The sequence below is a fragment of the Podarcis muralis genome, chromosome 1 (genome assembly GCF_964188315.1).
Source record: "Podarcis muralis chromosome 1, rPodMur119.hap1.1, whole genome shotgun sequence".
NCBI classification, from domain to species: Eukaryota; Metazoa; Chordata; class Lepidosauria; order Squamata; family Lacertidae; genus Podarcis; species Podarcis muralis.
Window position 1 is genome coordinate 120,225,243 of NC_135655.1, and position 22,296 is coordinate 120,247,538.

Below are 22,296 nucleotides of genomic sequence, written 5' to 3' on the forward strand. Positions count from 1 at the left end.
GTGTGCTTGGTTATGTTTATTTTTAATTATTTTACTGAGCAACATTAAAACCTCTGTATGTGGTTTTAATAACGAGCAGTTTATCTGAAATAAATATTAAATCTAAAGTCTCTTCCCAGTAAAGTGTCAGATTATCATATACAAAAAAGTAGCCTTCAATCTTTGTGTCCCATCTATAGGGGATCCAAAATCAGTAGAGGGAAACACAGTTTGCTAGGTGACTGGTATTCTCTGCAGTGAAGAATTCACTGTACCATTATTTGAAGTATTTGTAGATTTGGTGGTTGAAAATGTCCTGCGAAACTTGCTAGGTAAACAAAACGCAACCTGTCGCTGTTTGGGTGCTAGTAGATCTGTATAAAGAACCAGAATATAAGAACCAAGTGGATTGATCTCTGTGGTTGGGGTGATCCCAAATCTACAGGCTTCCCTCTTCCCTTAAATGATGGGACCAGCTTTGTCATGCAGATCCCCTCTGCCCCTGAATCTGGTCCACAAGCTGTGTATACTTCAAGTAATAAAGACGCTTGTCAGGTGTTCCTCTCCAGTCCTCCTTTCATGCTAGCTTCCTTAGGAGGATGCCGAAAGCTCACTTTCCTTATTTAAGGTTAATTATTATCAAAGTCATATGTAAGGCACAAGCAGGAGAAACTAAAGTCCAAACAGCATTAAATCATCTCAAATCCTAGTACTCCAGCTTAACTCGAACGTAGATTTACGGCATTCTAAGCTAGGTAATCCTCGGCTTGTCATGCAACATCTATTTTTATTTCTGGTCTCTAGATCTGCACCTGAGAATAGAGGTTGCTTCCCAATATTCCTGCCCCATTTTGGAGCAATATCCTTTAAAAAATAGTGCCACATTTGCTTGGTATTTTACAAGTTCGTTGCGGCTGTTAGTGCTGCGAAGCCAACTTTGTGCCTTGCAGAAAAGAAGAAAGGGACCCCAAGGGTCATCCATTCCAACCCCTTGCAGGAATATCTTGCCCAATGTGCGGCTTGAACCCACAACCCTGAGATTAAGAGCCTCATGCTCTACCGGCTGAGCTAACAGATACTCAGCATAGTACTTCACTGGATCATCTTCACACTAAATTCATTCTTATCCCTTGAGTGTATTATTTCAAGTCTGATTTAATCCCTGTACCTGACAATTGTGGTTAGTGAGCATTATTTTAGAGTTGATATGCGGTACTCACGTTTCAGCTGATTCTCTGAAGTTTGCGGATGCAAGGTTTATTCATTTTTTCCGTCCCTGAAACATCCAGCTGCAGACCAGTATTGCACAAACAGTTATTCTAGATGTCTTAGCACAGATACCTATGTGGACTTGGCAACTGGTTAAAAACTGAGTACAGTGGTACCTCACAAGACGAATGCCTCGCAAGACAAAAAACTCGCTAGACGAAAGGGTTTTTTGAGCTGCTTCGCAAGACGATTTTCCCTATGGGCTTGCTTCGCAAGACGGAAACGTCTTGCAAGTTTGTTTCCTTTTTCTTAACACCATTAATACAGTTGTGACTTGACTTCGCGGAGCAACTCATAGCACGCGGTGTGGTAGCCTTTTTTGAGGTTTTTGAAGACTTTGGTGATTTTTGAAGCTTTTCCAAAACTTTTCCAACACCGTGCTTCGCAAGACGAAAAAAATCGCAAGACGACAAAACTTGCGGAACGAATTAATTTCGTCTTGCGAGGCACCACTGTAGTTTGGAAGGCTTTCATTTCATAAAGGTAAAGGGACCCCTGACAGTTAAGTTCCGTCACGGACGACTCTGGGGTTGCAGCGCTCATCTTGCTTTACAGGCCGAGGGAGCCGGTGTTTGTCCGCTCTGCAGACAGTTTTTCCGGATCATGTGGCCAGCATGACTAAGCTGCTTCTGGCGAAACCAGAGCAGCGCATGGAAACGGCGTTTACCTTCCCGCTGGAGTGGTACCTATTTATCTACTTGCACTTTGATGTGCTTTCGAACTGCTAGGTTGGCAGGAGCTGGGACCGAGCAACAGGAGCTCACTCCGCCGCGGGGATTTGAACCGCCGACCTTTTGATCAGCGAGCCCAAGAGGCTCAGTGGTTTAGACCACAGCGCCACCCGCGTCCCATTTTCCATTTCATATTTGTCAACAAAACCCAGATTACAAAAACCACACTAGTGTGAAGAAACAAACATTGTAGTACAGAATCATTATACTTCAATAGTGAATTAAAACAAAGATTTGGGCATTATTTCCAAGTTAAACCTCAACATTCAGTTAAAACATTTCTGCTTTTTGCCACTTTTTAAAGACAGTCATCCAGTCATTCATTTTATTTCACAGATTCTTGCAGCAAAATAAATTTGATATTTCATAGTTCAGTTAGACCTTTTCACCCAATTCTGTAGCAATACTACAGGTTCCATTTAAAGTTCACAATCACACCTGTTATATTTTGTCCCTTAGTAAAGTCTGTTTGACATCCATGAGTATATTTAAGAGTTTTAATTCAGCTGTCAAGATGTCCATAACTTTGAAAACCTGATGCACAGATCTCGAACAACGTAAGTCTGGTGTGGTACGGTTTTCTCCAGTTATAAATCTGTGTTCCCATGCTAACAGGTAAGATGCCTGTCTTTGTAACTTTAATTATACTATTGGTTACAGGATTGAATAAAACAGTCAAGCAAGTCCAGCCAATCTTGGAGATTTACCACTTTAAATTTCAAAATAGCTAAATTGATTTCATCTTTTATAACTGGTGGCTTCAAAAGTTATTATCGTGCATTGAGAACCTCTAGGGGTTTTCAACTGATCCCCAAATGCTGAAATCTGGTTCTAAACAATATTTCTTAAAATATTATACAAAAGCAAAAAACAAAACAAAAGTTGCCTTTTCTACTGGGCTCTCACCTTGGTTTTGAACAGGTTTTCAAATACTGTTTCTTAGTGGTGTGTTGTGGGTTTTTGGTCTTGTTTTTTTAACTCGTCAGAAAGTTGCTGATCTACATGGTTTATTATTCTTGCTTCGGAAAAGTTCAAAAAATTCCATCTAATAACACTTTAAAAAACATTTAATTATTGGCTTTGGTGATGGTGAACTTCCCTTTGCTTGTGTTAGATTTGACTAGGAAATTCTGAGCTTTTCAACAAGTGTATTTTTTTGGGGGGGGGAAATACCCCCTGGCTCATAATGTTTGCATAGGTGTGCTAAAAGCATCACACGCAAGGGCATTTGTTGCATTGTCCCCAGGAATGGCAGTTCCCGACACTAGACAAAGATCCTTTTGAAAGTTCAGCTGCCAACCCTGGAAACACTGTCCAAATTTACCTGGGATCAGAAGAAGATCTTAGATGTGAATAAAGGTAAAGGTAAAGGGACCCCTGGCCATTAGGTTCAGTCGTGACCGACTCTGGGGTTGCGGCGCTCATCTCGCTTTATTGGCCGAGGGAGCCGGCATACTGGTCATGTGGCCAGCATGACTAAGCCACTTCTGGCAAAGTAGAGCAGCGCACGGAAATGCCGTTTACCTTCCCGCCAGAGTGGTACCTATTTATCTACTTGTACTTTGACGTGCTTTCGAACTGCTAGGTTGGCAGGAGCAGGGACCGAGCAACGGGAGCTCACCCCGTCTCAGGGATTCGAACCGCCGACCTTCTGATCGGCAAGTCCTAGGCTCTGTGGTTTAACCCACAGCGCCAGGAGGCAACAATTGTGTAAAACGTTTGCAAGTAAAATTGAGTAAATAGACCCACATATCAAACATAGGCACCAGACAAAAGACTGCTTCAGTGATCACATGGTTCACAGCATTCCAGTAAGAGTTTCCTTGTGCTTAACAGTAAAGGAATTCTGCACGTTATACGCCTTCCTTAGTCATCAAGCATGCTCCATGTCGACTGCATGTGCAGAATCTTAACAGAATCACACGTTAAATCCAAAACCAGAGAACGTAGGAATGGCATGATTTATTATTTACAAGTTTGTTCTAGTTTGTAATGGTAAACTTCAGAGACTGCTCTCCCCATTTAACTCTTTGAGATCTTGGATTTTTGAGATGTAAAAGATCCCCCCCCCCTAATATTGTCACATGTTTAACATGCCCACACTATTGAACTTCCACCTGTCGGTGTAGTTAGTTCATTGTTAAAAATTTCTCTGAAATAATAGTCTTAACATTGATTTTTTAAAAAAACTTATTTTAACTGCATGCAACTTTCTTGTGTACTTAGTTTCTCATTAGTTTCTTGAGAGGTATAGGAAAAATTTACCTGATGTTAAATATATATATACTTGATGTTGCAAAAGAGTATATTCTTTAATGTGGCAGTAAGAAAATAATAATATCTAGCCGTTTGTTGGATTAAAACACTGCCAAATATTAAGCATTTGAAATTTTCCTAATCTTATGTAAAAGGAGGTGGTAAACTTTAGTAACTAAAGAGGCCCTCTTTGTTTTTTCTGATTGCTTTCAGGAAAATCTGCCCAAGTTTTCCACATTTTAAAGAAATCTTTTGGAGTGATGTTGGGCCCATTTACACATCCAGGTGTCATTTTTCTATAATAATAAAATTTCTAGATGATATATCTCCCATTACCATCTTTCTTATATCCTTCAGCTTTTAAAAAAGATAACTTTTGTTTTCTCTGTGTAGATGTGACACAAACTTTTCCAAGTTTCATTCCCCGCAGTTCTTAATTTCTTTTTAAGATGTGTTTCTTACCTGCAAGAGAAGAACATGCTTTCTCCTCTTTTAATAAATGAGAGCATTTTTATTTTTATTTTACTTTTCCCTGGATTTAATCCTTTGATACTTGATGAAAAGCATTTTAAATGCCATCATGCTTGGATTTCAATATTAATTAGACATTTATTCTTTCTTTCCAATACAGTGAGAAGAAAGAGGAGAACAAAGGAGAACACACAATATACAAATTTTATTCCCTTGGTTTTTTTAGGTAGTGCATGTAATGGTGAATCCTTCTAAATTTGCAATAATTCTTGGACATTCTCTGTTGCTTGCACTACGGTCAACTTTTTTGGCCCAGTTTGGATGTGGTTGCTAAACCGTGGTTTGGCGCTCAGGGCTGAGCCTTAGGCTTCCTTCTCTGTTCTCATGGACTGTATCACACAAAATCATCCTCTTGAGTAGACCCATTTAAACGAATGGACATTACTAACTTAAGTCCATTGATTCAATGGGTCACGCTAGTGTTGACAGTTGCTTACAACCTTCAGGTTCCCACCTTCTAATCTGCATCTAGGGAAACCATGGTTTGCCATTACATCCAAACCGAGTAAGGTACGGTTTGGGGAAACCATTGTCTACCCCAAACCAGAGGTGGAAGGCAGAATTTGAAATGAAATTCTAGTTTTGGTTTGGAGGCAATACATGGTTTGCACAAACTATAGTTTGCCTGACCTGGAGACAATGGCAAACTTAAACCATTCATTGTGGGAATAAATTCAGTGTTCCTATGGGGAGAAGGGAAAGTGTGAGCCCAACGTTCAGCCCTGATGCCCAAACCATGGCTTGTGTATTTACATCCAAACGCACTTCATGCATTTTCCTTTCCTTCAAACGTACACTTAAATCTTGAGGTCTCTTCTTACTTCTTCTGAATAGATGTTGCTAAAGGCTCTGACCTCTAAACCCAAATGTCAGTGATACTTCCCATTTATTTGCTAGCAGTGCCTGCTTTTATCCTTAACATTGTTAACTTCACAAGAAACATCTTTTTTCTCCTTTATGCCACTGACGGGAATTGGGTTATCTTCTCCTGTATTCAGGCTACAGACTTTCCTGATCTTCCTCTGCCTCTTCTGAAAGCTCTCTTACTTTAATACTTCAAAGTTCACTTCCTTGATCTCTGCCTGTAGTCAAATCGTATCAGCTCTCTGCATGTGTGCTCCATTTAGATTTACTGAACCAAATATTTTGGGTGTGTACTTCCTTTCCACTTACCTCTTCCAGTGCATTGAGTTTTGCCTCTTGTAATCTGATGTGTCAATTTTATAGTCCTCCGCTGCAGAACCGATTCTTAACCCACTCCATCGGTATGAGATCAATAACTTTCATTTTAAAAGAGGGCAATTTGAAATCCTGAATGCAATTTAAGTAGAAGGCGTTTGAGGTAAGAAGCCTGCCTGCTTGCCTGCTGACTTCTAGTCAGTTTCCCCTTGACCAGCAGATTTACCTGCTGAGGAATGTGTGATTTCCTTAAAAGCAAAATCCCAAACCCAACTTAACATTGTTTAGAAATGTATTAAGGGCTGATAGGACACTTGTAGATTTTCTGGTCTCCTTTTTAAAGGCTCATTACATCCTGTGGCTTTCCCCATGTGTTCCCACTGTTTCCCATATTAAATTTTCATTCATCTCAGATGATAGAAATCTTACAGGGGTGCCTTGGTTCTCAAACTTAATCCATTCCGGAAGTCCGTTCCAAAACCAAAGTGTTCCAAAACCAAGGCACGCTTTCCCATAGAAAGTCATGCAAAACGGATTAATCTGTTCCAGACTTTTAAAAACAACCCCTAAAACAGCAGTTACAGATGGGTAGCCGTGTTGGTCTGCCATAGTTAAAACAAAAAAAATTCCTTCCAGTAGCACCTTAAAGACCAACTAAGTTAGTTCTTGGTATGAGCTTTCGTGTGCATGCACACTTCTTCAGAACTAAAACAGCAATTTAACATGAATTTTACTATCTCACGAGACCATTGATCCATAAAATGAAAGCAATCATCAATGTACTGTTCTATAAAATAAACAAGACAGTATTGTAGATGATAAAAATTAAAATTATTATTATTTTCTTACCTGCATTGTCATTGTTTGGATGGGGGGGCTTTTATCCATTTCCACAGTCAAGCAATCAATCGGTAGCTGAACTGGGTTCCATACAGTCACAAAAACAAATTAACTGAAAAAGCCTCAAAAACGAAAATGCAAAATAAATAGCAAAAACAAAAGCGCCAGACTTAATCCGCTCTGGAATGTTTGAAAACCAAGGCGCAGCTTCTGATTGGTGCAGGCGCCCTGGAAACAATAGCCGACAGCCACATCGGACGTTCAGCTTCTGAAAAACATTCAAAAACCGGAACACTTCTGGGTTTTCGGCATTTGGGAACCAAGGCATTTGAGAACCAAGGTACCACTGTATAGCCAACATACCTCACGTGTCTGGAGTGGAGGGTATTCTCAGTCCAGTAAAGGCAGGTAGAACCATTGAAGGTCAGTTTTAAAAACCCTGGCTTGAATTGTTGATTTGAAAGTCCTATTTTCAAAGTCTCCAGATTAGGTGCTTTGATTGAGCTGCTCTGCTCTAAATCTTTTAGTGGCAGGAGCGCATCTTAAAACTGCCAGTAGTTAAATATATTATTATATATAATAACAACGCAGGACAAGTGCAGATCCTTTTGAATTGTGACTTAGAAAGCGCAGCTCATCATCATTAGCATTACCAATAAATTTTGAAATACAAACGGCCATGCCCATTCGTTTCGTAGCATGTGCTACATCAGTGCCCCAGTTGCTCCAATGGCAAACATATTGGTTAAAAATGAAGGGATTATTCCGGCTGAAGCTCTTTCACTGCCTTCCCATGGAGCCAGCTATTTCTTGCCATACGGTGATTCAAAATATCTTTGTCCCCACTGTGTAAATGGGATGCAAATCGCTGAGTTTGCATTGAAGCTCCCCGCCACCAATTATTAAAATAATTAGCAAATGCAAGTGGGAACTATGATGCTTCGCATGCGAGTACTTTCATTGGACTGAGGCATGTTGACACTTCTTTTTGCTTGATGACAGCGTTGAAAATCACTTGCAATAACAAGTAGGAAGAGTGCTGTTTGCCTAGTTTCTGTTTTTAGGCTTGGCCACTGTGTGAACGAAATACTGGACTGATCTATCATTATTATTATCAGTGCTTTTTTCCAGGGGGTACTCAAAGGTACACAGTACCAGCACCTCTCTTGTCGCTGTTAAAAAGTGTGGCACTTACTGGAACAGCTTCATGGAGAGTATTGGCGCCTATTTTGGGGTTGTTGTTGTTTTTTAAGTGTGACACTTACTGGAACAGCCTCACAGTGAGTTTTGGCACCTCTTTTTTGTGTGGGGGAAAACCCAGATTATTATTAATATTTAAATTTGTACACCGCCCTACATCTGCAGGTCTCAGGGCAATCCGCAACATAAAATTACAATTCTACACGGCACATAATAAAAACAAGAACAAGAGCAACCCACATTTTAAAAGGGCATTTGATATTATATAACAGGGCTCTTCTGATCTTACAAGAACAACCGAACATCATCAGGCTTAACCCCTCCAATTTCCTGTGGCTTGTTCTGTGGAGGTATATGAAACAGTTTAAAAACCTCGTTCTCTTCCATGTGCTATGTATGATAGTGCACTTAATACCGGGCATAACAGAAAATTTTGCTTTTTCCGTATTTTTAAGGAAGTCCACATCTTGATGTAAAAACTGGAATGTAGTTATTCGTCAGATTCTGCCCTTCTCTGAATTTTACAATACAGTCTTCAACTCAAAACATGTTCCAAAATGGGTGCTTAAAAAAATTAAAATGCTACTCCTTATAATTTAGGATAAAATATGTCTAGAAATGCCTGCACTGAGATAATATGAGTGGTGTTCAACTAACTTTGGGCACACACAAAAGCGGGGTCTGCTAAGCGCAACAAGACTTGCGCCCCTCTCTCTCCTCCACTCAGATGTGCCCTGCAGGCCCCCTAAATCTGCTCTGGGGATTTTGGGTGGGAACCCAGAGCAGGTTTGGGGGAGCAGGGGGAGGAGAGGAGAGAATGTCTCGCCAACCAAGCAGAAGTCGTTCTGCACACTTGTAACCTTTAGCACTACGTAGACTGTGACCCATAGCATTTAAATACATATTTTGTGATTAAAATATACATGAAAAACATTTTAATGGAGATTAATGTTAAGTCTGCATTTTCAGTAGGCATAGTAGGAAACATTCTTAGTTTGTAGGGATATATATATATATATATATATATATATATATGCAGGTTTTGGTGTCCTCGGGTATCTTCCCGTGTAAAAGTTGGGGTGTCTAGGCGACGTTTCGACGAGGTCTCACTCGTCATCTTCAGGCAGGTGCTTTCGGCTTCTTGTTACTGGAACAGAGCAGGATCTCAGTGTTTGAGTTCCTATAAATACTGTTGAGGAGGTGTGGCCTCCAATGTTTTGGGCAGAGAGGAAGTTCCTAGGCTAGTGTGCCTTTTCTTCCCTCAACAATACCTCAACAGTATTTATAGGAACTCAAACACTGAGATCCTGCTCTGTTCCAGTAACAAGAAGCCGAAAGCACCTGCCTGAAGATGACGAGTGAGACCTCGTCGAAACGTCGCCTAGACACCCCAACTTTTACACGGGAAGATACCCGAGGACACCAAAACCTGCATTCCTGTACCCGTGAAAATCTACGAAAGCATATATATATATATATATATATATATAAAATATATAAAATATTGAATCTCACCTCTTTATCTAACCCAGGGTTTCCCAAACTCAGGTCACCAGCTTTTCTTTTTCTTTTTTTTGACTACAACTCCCATCATCCCTAGCTAGCAGGACCACTGGTCAGGGTTGATGGGAACTGTAGTCCAAAAACAGCAGCAGCAAACCCAAGTTTGGGAAACCCCAAATTCTAACCTCTCTTTACCATCTATCCTGCTCATCATATGCTTCTCTGTCATTTTCCGCAAGGTTTCACAGGCCTCGGTGCACAATTTTACAAACCACTCTCATGTCCCCAGTGAGTTATCCTATTTTTTTGTTCCTGGCCGAGAAAGCCTAAAATACTTGCGACTTCCAACCCCTTAAATATTTTGATTCGCTCCTTCATCCCAAAACTGTTCAAACATCTCCCTGTTTGCGAGTGTGTCCTTTAAAGGGAGTGGCCCTCTGAGGTATGTGGTCCTCAGTCTTTGTGTGGTTTTAAATGTCAGAATCTGAGTGCTTTGAATTGGCTCCTGAAGCTAACAGCAAAGCTATTCCTCTGAGTAGGTGGACTGTGGTAATCTTACAGGGCAGCCAGAGTGCAATGCTGCAGTCAATCTGCGGGTTACAAGGGCATGGATGATCTTTCGCAAGATCTTTGCGGGTCAGGAGGGAACGCAGCCAGTATTTTGTATACATCTGATATCCAAAGGTGTGTGTTGTCAGTAGTGCCATTTGTTTCAGCTATCAAAGCTGAGCTCAAGAAGCTCTCCTGGCTGTGTGAGATCGGGTCCAGCCCATTAATTGCCAGATCATTATTTTCAGGCAAACTTTTTTCTCCCAGTCTTCCCTTATCTCCATCTTTTCAGAATTCAGGCTGTCAACCCCTGCTGACCCTCTTCACCTTGAATTACAGCTTCCAAACGTTTGTCCAGGACAGTTGCAGTCATTTCTTATAGCTTAGTTACCGAGGTGGATGGCAGTATAAAGGTAAAGGTAAAGGGACCCCTGACCATTAGGTCCAGTCGTGACTGACTCTGGGGTTGCGGCGTTCATCTCGCTTTACTGGCCGAGGGAGCCAGCATACAGCTTCCAGGTCATGTGGCCAGCATGACTAAGCCGCTTCTGGAGAACCAGAGCAGCACACGGAAACGCTGTTTACCTTCCCGCCGGAGTGGTACCTATTTATCTACTTGCACTTTGATGTGCTTTCAAACTGCTAGGTTGGCAGGAGCAGGGACCGAGCAACTGGAGCTCACCCTGTCGCAGGGATTCGAACCACTGACCTTCTGATCAGCAAGTTCTAGGCTCTGTGGTTTAACCCACAGTATAGCCAGGGCTATTTTTCTAGAAAAAAGAGTTGCTGGAACACGCCACGAATGCTTCCCTTCTTGCCATTTGATGGCAATGGCACCCATCTGAATTTCTGCGTGATCATCTTCTTCTTTGGAGATCACTCGTAGCCGAGTAAGGTTGTCTTCCATAAACATGGTTTTAACAGTGAGTTCGTAAGTGACTGTGGAGGCCAGTTCTAGTTCCACACATCCTTCCACAGTGGGGACATAGGTTTCTGGGTGGGAGTCGATCATGGTGAGGGTTTGCCAAGCGTGCCTTCCTCTTAGCGCATCTGTCCCTTTCATCCTGAGTTCGAGCATCTTCAAAGCCCATGTAAAGGTAAAGGGACCCCTGACCATTAGGTCCAGTCGTGACTGACTCTGGGGTTGCGGCGCTCATCTCACTTTATTGGCCGAGGGAGCCAGCGTACAGCTTCTGGGTCATGTGGCCAGCATGACTAAGCCACTTCTGGCGAACCAGAGCAGCGGACAGAAACGCCGTTTACCTTCCTGCCGGAGCGGTACCTATTTATCTACTTGCACTTTGACTTGCTTTCGAACTGCTAGGTTGGCAGGAGCAGGGACTGAGAAACAGGAGCTCACCCCGTTGCGGGGATTCGAACCGCCGACCTTCTGATCGGCAAGTCCTAGGCCCTGTGGTTCAACCCACAGCGCCACCCACATCCCTTTGGTAAAGGCTGTTCTCCAACTGGAGTGCTCACAGGCCAGTGTTTCCCAGTTGTTGGTGTTTATACTAAAAAAATTATTAAGATTTGCCTTGAGAGAGTCTTTGAACCTCTTTTGTTGTCCACCGGCATTGTGCTTTCCATTTTTAAGTTCGGAATAGAGTAGTTGGTTTGGAAGATGATAGTTTATTATTGGTATAATAAAACGCCATTGCCCACAGGATCAGAAATCAATGAGAAGCCCAGAAGCGAAAACCAGTGTATATCCATATTTACATGCAGTGACAGTGGGTGAAATCCATATGCACATCCCATAAATTCGGAGTGCTTTGGCTCGTGCACAGGGAGGGTGAAACTAACTTGTAACGGTGACCTTATGGGATGTTGCTCTGGAAGGAGACTGTTCGGGAGGATCCTTGAAAGGGTAGCTTACAGGGTTTCCCAAACCTGGGACTCCAGCTGTTTTTGGACTATAACTCCCATCATCCCTAGCTAGCAGGACCAGTGGTCAGGGATGATGGGAGTTGTAGTCCAAAAACAGCAGCAGCAAACCCAAGTTTGCAAAACTGTCCTCTAATATGTGAACAGAGGAGCTGTTTGCCCTGGTGATAGTCTCGGCTTTCTCTGTGTGTTCCCTGTTAGTCTGGGGGACACATTCTTAAAGAGAACATTTTGCACTTCTCCACCCAGAAAACAATTGCCACGATTCTAGTGGCACATTGAATGGCTGCTTTTATCTCCACGGTCAGAAAGTGTGCCTTTACCTTTGAATGCAGGTTCCTGGGAAACACAAATGGGGAGTTGTGCGTGTTGTTGCGCCCAGGTCTGGTTTGTGGGTGTCACAGCGGTTCACCACTGAGAACAGGACCCTGCCCTAGGTGGGTCATTGGCTCCTCTTGTGTTCTTACTTTACTGAACTTAACACCTAGTACGGTTTTCGGAGATCTCGGAAATCCAAATTATTGTTGCGTCCGGCTCTTTTGTCTAATAATTCTCAATCTTCGGAAATCGCACCCTTCTGTAGATAACGAATTTCTATATTAAGATGATTTGAGTGAAGGCTGGGAGAGCTTCCCGCTCGATCCGTTGTCTGCTGCAGTTATTCTTTTCTGGGTTCCTTACACTTGTATTTTCAGCTCGACTTTTGAAACGGCCGAGAGCAAGCTGGGACTTTGTGGGGGTGCGGGGGGAGGTATCCGCGCAAATATAAATGCTTAGGTGGGCATCATTTCAAGTTAATTCTGCATCTGTGGTTCCAAAATGAAATCCCTGGAAGCAGCTTTGCGAGTTAATGCTGCCGCCGGCCTCCCAAAATAAAAGCTACCCTAACAGCATTGTGAAGTTAATGCCAGTGCGTTTGTAGGGAGGCAGAGGGTTGAGGGGGAAATATCGAACAACCTAACAGACACTACAATATTGTGACTGTGCACCACCTAGGGGGCAAACCAGGATCTGTCTCTCTCCTGAGAATTGAAATTGAAATACTTTATTGTCACTTGTACAACTTGCATGCAGTGAGATTACACAAGCACCCCCCACTCAGCTCTGTTAGTCTTAATTCTCCTCGTTTACTGACGCACACCCGCCACACCCGAAAGTCAGTTGCCCTGTTGTTATCTTTTCATTCAGCAGCCTAACAGCCCACGGATAGAAGCTGTTCTTTACCCTGTTGGTGGGACTAATCATGCTTCTATATCTTCTGCCTGAGGGCAGGAGATCAAGAAAGTGCTGGCCAGGGTGTGAATCATCCCTGAGAATTTTCCTCACTCTCATGAGGCAACGTTCTTTCACTATTTCATCCAGCGGATTCACGGGACAGCCCATAATATCTTGTGCTGTATTCACCACCCTCTGTAGGCATTTCCTATCAGATGGTGTCAAACCAGCATACCACACCGTGATGCAGTATGAAAGGACACTTTCTATTGTGGACCGGTAGAAGGCGATCATCAGGTGTTGATTGACATTGTTCTTCCGCAATACTCTGAGGAGATGGAGTCTCTGTTGGACTTTCTTAACCACCTGGGTTGTATTTATTTTTCAAGTAAGATCTTCGCTGAGATAAACTCCTAGGAATTTAAAGGAAGAGACTATCTCCACACAGCCCTCTCCGATGTACAGCGGGGCTAGTTCTCCTCTCTTCCTCCGAAAGTCCAACACCATCTCCCGAATTGTCCAATTGATGATATTCCTCTTTGCTTGCTTGCAGTGACATGATTAAGAATAATGTGGCACCTGAAAACGGGGGAGTTTCATGGTTTTGGTAGGATAGTAAATTTTAGACCATCTTTCTGGGTGCTGTACCAGAATAGCCAGACTGAGTGCTTTACAGAGAGAGAGAGAGAGAGAGAGAGAGCGCGCACAATTATTTTTGGCAAAATTGTACAGTACGAAAATCAATGCTGTTGCCGGCAGAGTCAAAAGCAGAATATATTGTAGTCTTTCTTTATTCATTCTGTGCCATTGCATTATCTTCCGCCATATCAACCTATTTATTTTTTTAAAAGTTTTTATTAAGATTTCCTTGGGTAACAAGTGTACGGCATCTGTGCTTTCAGTTCACAGAGTCCTCCCCACAAGTCAGTTTCATTCGATGTGAGACCCTAATGTTATAGGCAGTATGGGTTTGGGGGAGAAGAGGAGTGGGGGGGGGGAATACACTTTTACATAGTGTTGTGTGTGCAGTTTGTGTGTCAGTATCACAGGGAAAGTAGGTTCTCTTTCCATTCATGTTTTCGTTGATTGGCTGCCTAAAGTTGACTGCAGTGAGTTTTGTTTGTGTGTAAAGGGGGGGGTGCTGTTGGGTCAAATTAGCCAAATCGGAGTTGTTGTGCTTTTTCTTGTTGTCTAGTTGGGCTGTGTATGTAATAAAGGGGAGCCATACCAGGGTGAAGGCGTCCTCTTTGCTTTGTCCTCACACCAGTTTCAGTTTTGAGATGACCCTGAGGCTTCTTGCGGATACAAGATTTCTGCATGCAGGGTTTACTGTGGAAGTTTTTCACAGTTGCACTAATAATGATGATGATGATAATAATTTATTACTTATACCCCGCCCATCTGGCTGAGCCTCCCCAGCCACTCTGGGCAGCTCCCAACAGAATATTAAAAACACGATAAAACATCAAGCATAAAAAAATTCCCTCAACAGGGCTGCCTTCAGATGTCTTCTAAAAGTCAGATAGTTGTTTATTTCCTTGACATCTGGTGGGAGGGCGTTCCACAGGGTGGGCGCCACTACCGAGAAGGCCCTCTGCCTGGTTCCCTGTAATAATTATTTTATTATTTATACCCCGCCCGTCTGGCTAGGTTTTCCCAGCCACTCTGGGGGGGGGGGGGTTTCCAGAAGAATATAGAAACATAATAAAACGTCAAGTGTTAAAAACGTCCCTCAACAGGGCTGCCTTCGGATGTCTTCTAAAAGTCAGATAGTTGTTTATTTCCTTGAGGGCGTTCCACAGGGTGGGCGCCACTACCGAGAAGGCCCTCTGCCTGGTTCCTTGTAGCTTCACTTCTCGTAGTGAGGGAACCGCCATAAAGCCCTCGGAGCTGGACTTCAGTGTCCGGGCTGAACGATAGGAGTGGAGACTCTCCTTCAGGTATGCTGCAAGACTCGATGCTGTCGGAGGGCATCTCGTAATGTAGCGTTGAGGTTTTCGCTGCCATGTTCAGCACTGCAGTTCCGTTTTAGCTTTGAAGTCTGGGGATGGGATTTGCTCAGTTTTCACTTCCCTGGCGCTTGGTTTGGTTTTGAATAGGGCAAGGGTTGTGTGGTGGCACTGATTAATATGGTTCAGCGAAATTAAGTGTTGCCCTTTTGAGTTTCCAGATACCATTTGTAACCTGTACCTAGCATGATGTCAAATGGGGCTATTTTTTCAGATTCTTTCATACACAGGCATTGCATAGATAACTTTCTTGATGCCTTTTTCCTTTTTATTTGATAGGAGGAGAGAGAAAACCTGTCATCGCAAATGCAGAGCTCTCCCAGTAAGCTACTGATTCTGGTTCACCAGAAACACACTCACCTCAGACAGTACAGAATCTATTTTTTGCACATCGGCGCTAATCCCACTTTGAGCCGGATTAACGGGGGGCACATCCTGTTAACAATAGGTGCCGAGGTCCTGCAAGGACAACAGCTGTTGCCTCATTTTGCTCTTGGATACTTGCCCCCCTAATACAGCTCACTTGGGTGCAATGTAAGATCCTGAGGCTGCCTGTGAACTGGTCAGAATGCTGCTTTGATTGTGACACAGCTGAAATCAAAGATTACTATCTTGAACGTCTTTGGAGATGGGCCAAGGATAAACACGGAAGACGCCGCCACTTGGCTGCTGCTAATACCTTTTCTTTGAACAGCAACACGCAGAATTTAAGTCCGTTACAGTGCTCTGCAGATCCTGAAGGTCTGTTGGAAACAGGCCAGGAAAGCCATTGAGCAGTGCTGACACCAGGATCGTTTTATTAATGCCATGCTCTCGTGTGTGTTCTGCTTGCGTCAATGAGCCAGGGAGGGTGTGTTGTGTGTGTGCTCCGTTTGTGCGGTTTCAGAAAGTGAGGTGAATTTGGTCAATTTTACTGAGCAGTTTTGCAGTTGTTGGGATGAGTAAAATAGGTTCAGCACAGTGATATTTTTTCTAGAAAGAGAGTTGCCGGAACTCACCATGAACACCTCCCTCGTTCTCTTAGAATGGCAATGGCGCCCACCTCAAAAGTGCCGGAACTCAATTCTGGCTGGGGGGGAAAAGACCTGGTTTTGTATAATCTTACCAAGATGATTAGGAACGTGGGTGGCGCTGTGGGTTAAACCACAGAGCCTAGGACTTGCCGATCAGAAGGTTGGTGGTTCGAATCCCTGCAACGGGGTGAGCTCCTGTTGCTCGGTCCCAGCTCCTGCCAACCTAGCAGTTCGAAAGCTCATCAAAGTGCAAGTAGATAAAGTGGTACTGCTCCGGTGGGAAGGTAAACGGCATTTCCGTGCGCTGCTGTGGTTCGCCAGAAGCGGCTTAGTCATGCTGGCCACATGACCCGGAAGCTGTACGCCGGCTCCCTCGGCCAATAAAGCGAGATGAGCGCCGCAACCCCAGAGTCGGTCACGACTGGACCTAATGGTCAGGGGTCCCTTTACCTTTACCAAGATAATTGACATTTGCTTAACACCTTTGTAAATGTTAATACCTAGATTTTGGCAAGAGATTCTTTGCCTTAGTGGTATCTTTGATTAATGCTGCTCTCCTGCTTTTTGTCGTGGTGATGTAAGGAAGAATTTCTCAACAAATGTAACATTTACGTTCTGCTTTCCTTTATTCTGCAGAGTAATCGTGTGGAAAGTTTAAAAGCCTCTAATATCTATATTTAATAATCAGGAATCTAAAGGAGTGGGATGCTATCTCAAAGACAGCAGGGAAGGAGTTGCCTGGAAAGCAGACCATTCCGACATCTGTAGATCAAACCACAGTGACCTCGGGCAGAAAAATCTCAGGGAATTTAATCAAGCTCTGAGCAAAATTGATTCATTTGAGGAATTTGTTTTTGCATGCATAGCAATCCAGAGGCTAGGTGAGGAGGGAATTGCCCCCCTTTTGAGTTGAGAAGGAAAATGTGCATTTTAAGCGAAAACTAGACTGCCACATTAGGAGTGATTCATTTGGGGAGTCTGAAACAGATTGTTGGATGAATCAGTCCTTAATCACAAATTCTCTGCCCGTTCTAGGACAGCAGTTCTCAAACCTTTACCTTCACGACTAATAGAATATTGCTGGTGGAATATTGCTTATGTGTTTTCAAATACATACAGTGGTACCTCGGGTTAAGAACTTAATTCATTCTGGAGGTCCGTTCTTAACCTGAAACTGTTCTTTACTTGAGGTACCACTTTAGCTAATGGGGCCGCCCGCTGCCGCCAGAGCACGATTTCTGTTCTCATCCTGAGGTAAAGTTCTTAACCTGAGGTACTACTTCCGGGTTAGCGGAGTCTGTAACTTGAAGCGTCTGTAACCTGAGGTAGCACTGTATATATAAATCGAAGCACATAGATGTAGTCTTGCCTTTCTAATGCAATGGGTGTGTTTCTGGGTTAAATAGAACAAAAACAAACTTAACGTTTTTCTTTAGCGCTGGTGTCAAAACCAGCACCATATCAAGAAAACCATAAGCTGCTATGAAGGTTCCCTTCGAGTGGGAAATGTTTGAGGGGAAATCACACTTGCCCCTGTGTTGTCTTTTGAAAGCTATGAGCCCGAAGCCAGGAGTTACACATAAGGGATTGCAGGCTGATAAAAATCTTATCATGTTTAAACCAAGAAAATGGTAACTAGTTGCAAAGCTGGTTTATGTGATATAATTGGTTTCTGCTTCTTGTATTTCGCATCCTTCCATTTGGCTTTCTTGGTCTCAGCTCTTTCTTAAAAAAAATCTTAAACATGAGTGCTATTTTAGATGGCAGCAAGAAAAATGCCTCATGCCAGCGAACTGTCGAATGGATTTAGGAAATCATTCTGGCTTAGTATAAACTCGCTCTTAAATGTTGGAAGCAGCCTTATTGCATACACTGATCATCGGTCCACCAAGTTCAATGTTTTCTATACTGACGGGCCTGCAGGTTTTCAGACTGGACTGCCCCAACCCTACCTAGGGATGCCGGTCACTTAACACGAGCCCTTCTGCAAGCAGGGCACATGCTCTCCCAACAAGCTGCTTCCTTACTATCACCAAAACTTGGGGGGAAATGGATTATTTGGCCAAGAGTTATTTGAGTCAATTTAATAATTGATTAGCTGGGCAGGGACATTTGACCTTTTGCGAATTCATCATTCTCATTGTTCTCGTGTTACTCTGCCTGTTCCTCCATTTCTGTATCTAAGCAAAACAGCATCAAGGACTCTCTATTCCTTACCCACGCAAGGACGGAAGCTGCCACATTTTGAGTCAGTCTTGCAAATAGGCCAGGATAGTGTATCATTGCCGCCGTATCCTTGGCTTTGAGTTCTGCTTATCAGGGAGAGTTGCTGGCGATAATCTCTTTTTGCCAAGATAACACACTGGCAATTCAACATATAGAGGCAAGCAGGCAGGCTGAGAGGTGAGCAGGCAGGCCTGCGCAGAGGTTGCACGAGGTGACAAAATCTGGGACGAGCTCCCTCCCAATCCGGCTTGCTTCCACTTTGGAAGCACCGTTCTGCTCACGGTTAAAGAGGAAGCAGGAACAGAAAATGGGAGGGTGGGGATAGCTCTTCTTCCCTGGCATCTTCATGTACAAATGTCAGAAGGGAGGGAGCCACCTTGCATACAGGTTTCTATGTGTTCTGGAACGCTGAGGAATCAGGGTTCTGGAACGCTGAGGGGTCAGGGTTCTGGAACACTGAGGGGTCAGAGTTCTGGAACACTAAGGGATCAGGGTTCTGGAACACTGAGGGGTCAGAGTTCTGGAACACTGAGGGGTCAGAGTTCTGGAACACTGAGGGATCAGGGTTCTGGAACGCAGAAGGATCAAGGTTCTGGAACCCTGAGGGATCAGGGTTCTGGAACCCTGAGGAGTCAGGGTTCTGGACCCTGAGGAGTCAGGGTTCTGGACCCTGAGGAGTCAGGGTTCTGGAACTCGGGGTCAGGGTTCTGGAACGCAGAAGGATCAAGGTTCTGGAACGCTGAGGGATCAGGGTTCTGGAACCCTGAGGGGTCAGGGTTCTGGAACTCTGAGGGGTCAGGGTTCTGGAACATTGAGGGGTCAGGGTTCTGGGATGCTGAGGGATCAGGGTTCCAAACTGCCTGAAAGCCGTGTGTGAGTGTGTGTGGACTCCCTTTCCTGTATATGTGATGTCACTGGGAGGGGCCCACTTCCCACTAGCAAGTTCCTAGTACAGCACCCAAGTAGGGATCGAGTGGGTACTATTTGTTCTGGGAGATCCCTGTTTAAGTGGAACACACTGTACAGTGGTACCTCTGGTTAAGAACTTAATTCATTCCAGAGGTCCGTTCTTAACCTGAAACTGTTCTTAACCTGAGGTACCACTTTAGCTAATGGGGCCTCCTGCTGCTGCTGCACCGCCGGAGCACGATTTCTGTTCTCATCCTGAAGCAAAGTTCTTAACCTGAGGTACTATTTCTGGGTTAGTGGAGTCTGTAACCTGAAGCATCTGTAACTTGAGGTACCATTGTAATTTCTTCTACAAATAGTGCTGGAGCTGGCTATGTGTTTTGGGGTCTCTGTGGGATGACTCTTAACATATAATATATATATATATCACAAGCTTCCTCTTTGGAATGGACTCTGCGCTGTGCTGCAGTTTCCCAGAAGCCTTTGCATGGGTCACGCCTTATTGGAAACAATATGGTTGCTGCCATGTTTGATACCCAGGGTCCCTTTGGGAGGAAAGGTGGGGGTATAATTGGAATTAACTGGATAAATAACCTGTGCCTAAGTCCAACATGTGAAATAGTAAGAGCTTGAAAAGTGTGCTCAGCACTTGTATAAAGCTGTCTCCCAACAGTTTCTGCCTGTCCTATGTTTAATTATCTTCTTTCGCCCACTCTCTTGGGTCTCTTTAAATAATAAAACGTACATAAAATATAAATTTGGTACGAACGTGAATATACATTCTTTTTAAATAGTATTTTGGTTACCTGACATTGTAGTGGGGTAGGGTTAGGGTTATAATGTCAATATATTTCTGGCAATATATTTGGCAACCAATGTACCCCTTTGGTTTCAGATAGTATATGGGTAGATGAGTCAAAAAAGCCTGGGACACAAATTTAGACCAAACTAAGCCTCCTAGAGCACAATATACATTGTGGTCAGAATTGAGTATATACTTCCAGTAAAAGGTAAAGGTAAAGGTAAAGGGACCCCTGACCATTAGGTCCAGTCGTGGCCGACTCTGGGGTTGTGGCGCTCATCTCGCTTTATTGGCCGAGGGAGCTGGCGTACAGCTTCCGGGTCATGTGGCCAGCATGACTAAGCCGCTTCTGGCGAACCAGAGCAGCGCACGGAAATGCCGTTTAACTTCCCGCCGGAGCGGTACCTATTTATCTACTTGCACTTTGACGTGCTTTCAAACTGTTAGGTTGGCAGGAGCTGGGACCGAGCAATGGGAGCTCACCCCGTCGCGGGGATTTGAACCGCCGACCTTCTGATCAGCAAGTCCTAGGCTCTGTGGTTTAACCCACAGCGCCACCTACGTCCCATATACTTCCAGAGTTAATGCTAAATACATTACTTCTGGTAAATGAGCTACTAGAGGGCTGTGGAAATTTGTGTCCTGGCCTTCGTAGACTCGACTACCCATGTACTATCTGAAACCAAAGGGGCGGATTGGTTGCCAGAAGATACTTTTTTGTTTTGCTTTTGCTCTCCTACCTCCCTTTTAAATACAGCCTTTCTCAGATATCAGCTGCTAACCTTTCCAAGTGACAACTTTGGCTGTGTTCTACCGGTTTAATAGCTTTGAAGTTGTCCAGAACTAGAAATTTATACAGAGGCCAATTTGCTGTTGATAAGGCTGACATGAAAGTTTGCAGATGTTAGCATGTTTTTATACTCCCTTCTGAACCTCCCAGGAAAATAGAATGGAAAAAAACCCATTATAAATCCCTCTCCCTTTCCCTTCTCCATTACAGGTGAAATCTGTCATAAATCTCCTGTTTGCTGCCTACACTGGTGATGTGTCTGCACTACGAAGGTAAAATCCATATTTTGCTTTGTGCTGCATTATATGAAATGTGTATGCCATATAGGGTAGCCATATTTCAAGAAGTAAACATCTGAGCGTTTTTTTTTTAAGTTTCAAAAACCCGGACATTTTGCAAATTTCCCCAAAAAATTCCCCCAGACGCTAATTCCATCATTGGAATCTCGGACGTATGGCAATCCTATATAATGTATATATTAAACCTGGCCGGGCCATGTTCAGAGACACTGTGAGCGATGGAAGATCCATTTGAACAATAATAATAGTCTTAGATTCCGGAGACACTCTATTCAAGGTGGAAAGAGGATTCGATTACTACATGGTTCCTTAATAATAATGTCTCCTGTGGGGAACCAGTGATTAATAATAATAATAATAATAATAATAATAATAATAATACCCCACCCATCTGACTGGGTTTCCCCAGCCACTCTGGGCGGCTTCCACAAAGACCAAAAATACAGTAAAATATCACACGTTAAAAACTTCCCTGAACAGGGCTGCCTTCAGATGTCTTCTGAATGTCAGGTAGTTGTTTATCTCTTTGACATCTGATGGGAGGGCGTTTCACAGGGCGGGCGCCACTACCAAGAAGGCCCTCTGCCTGGTTCCCTGTAGCTTTGCTTCTCGCAATGAGGGAACCGCCAGAAGGCCCTCGGCGCTGGACCTCAGCATCTGGGCAGAATGATGGGGGTAGAGACGCTTCTTCAGGTATACTGGGCCGAGGCCGTTTAGGGCTTTAAAGATCAACACCAACACTTTGAATTGTGCTTGGAAACGTACTGAGAGCCAATGTAGGTCTTTCAAGACCGGTGTTATATGGTCTCGGTGGCCGCCCCCAGTCACCAATCTAGCTGCCTCTTTCTGGATTAGTTGCAGTTTCTGGGTCACCCTCAAAGGTAGCCCCATGCAGAGCGCATTGCAGTAGTCCAAGTGGGAGATAACTAGAGCATGCACCACTCTGGTGACACAGTCCACGGGCAGGTAGGGTCTCAGCCTGCGTACCAGGTGGAGCTGGTAGACAGCTGCCCTGGATACAGAATTGACCTGCGCCTCCATGGACAGCTGTGAGTCCAAAATGACTCCCAGGCTGCGCACCTGGTCCTTCAGGGGCACAGTTACCCCATTCA

The 22,296-nt window shown here is 43.8% G+C and overlaps 1 protein-coding gene across 4 annotated transcripts in view; it reads left to right on the plus strand.

Moving 5' to 3' along the window:
• GLS (glutaminase) overlaps nucleotides 1-22,296 on the plus strand; it is a 76,985-nt gene that overhangs the window by 44,714 nt on the left and 9,975 nt on the right. For all 4 annotated transcript variants that reach the window (XM_028750597.2, XM_028750635.2, XM_077917353.1 and 1 more), the window contains one exon: nucleotides 21,096-21,157. In XM_028750597.2, the coding sequence (XP_028606430.2) occupies nucleotides 21,096-21,157 (62 nt within the window). The remainder of the gene's footprint in view (nucleotides 1-21,095; nucleotides 21,158-22,296) is intronic.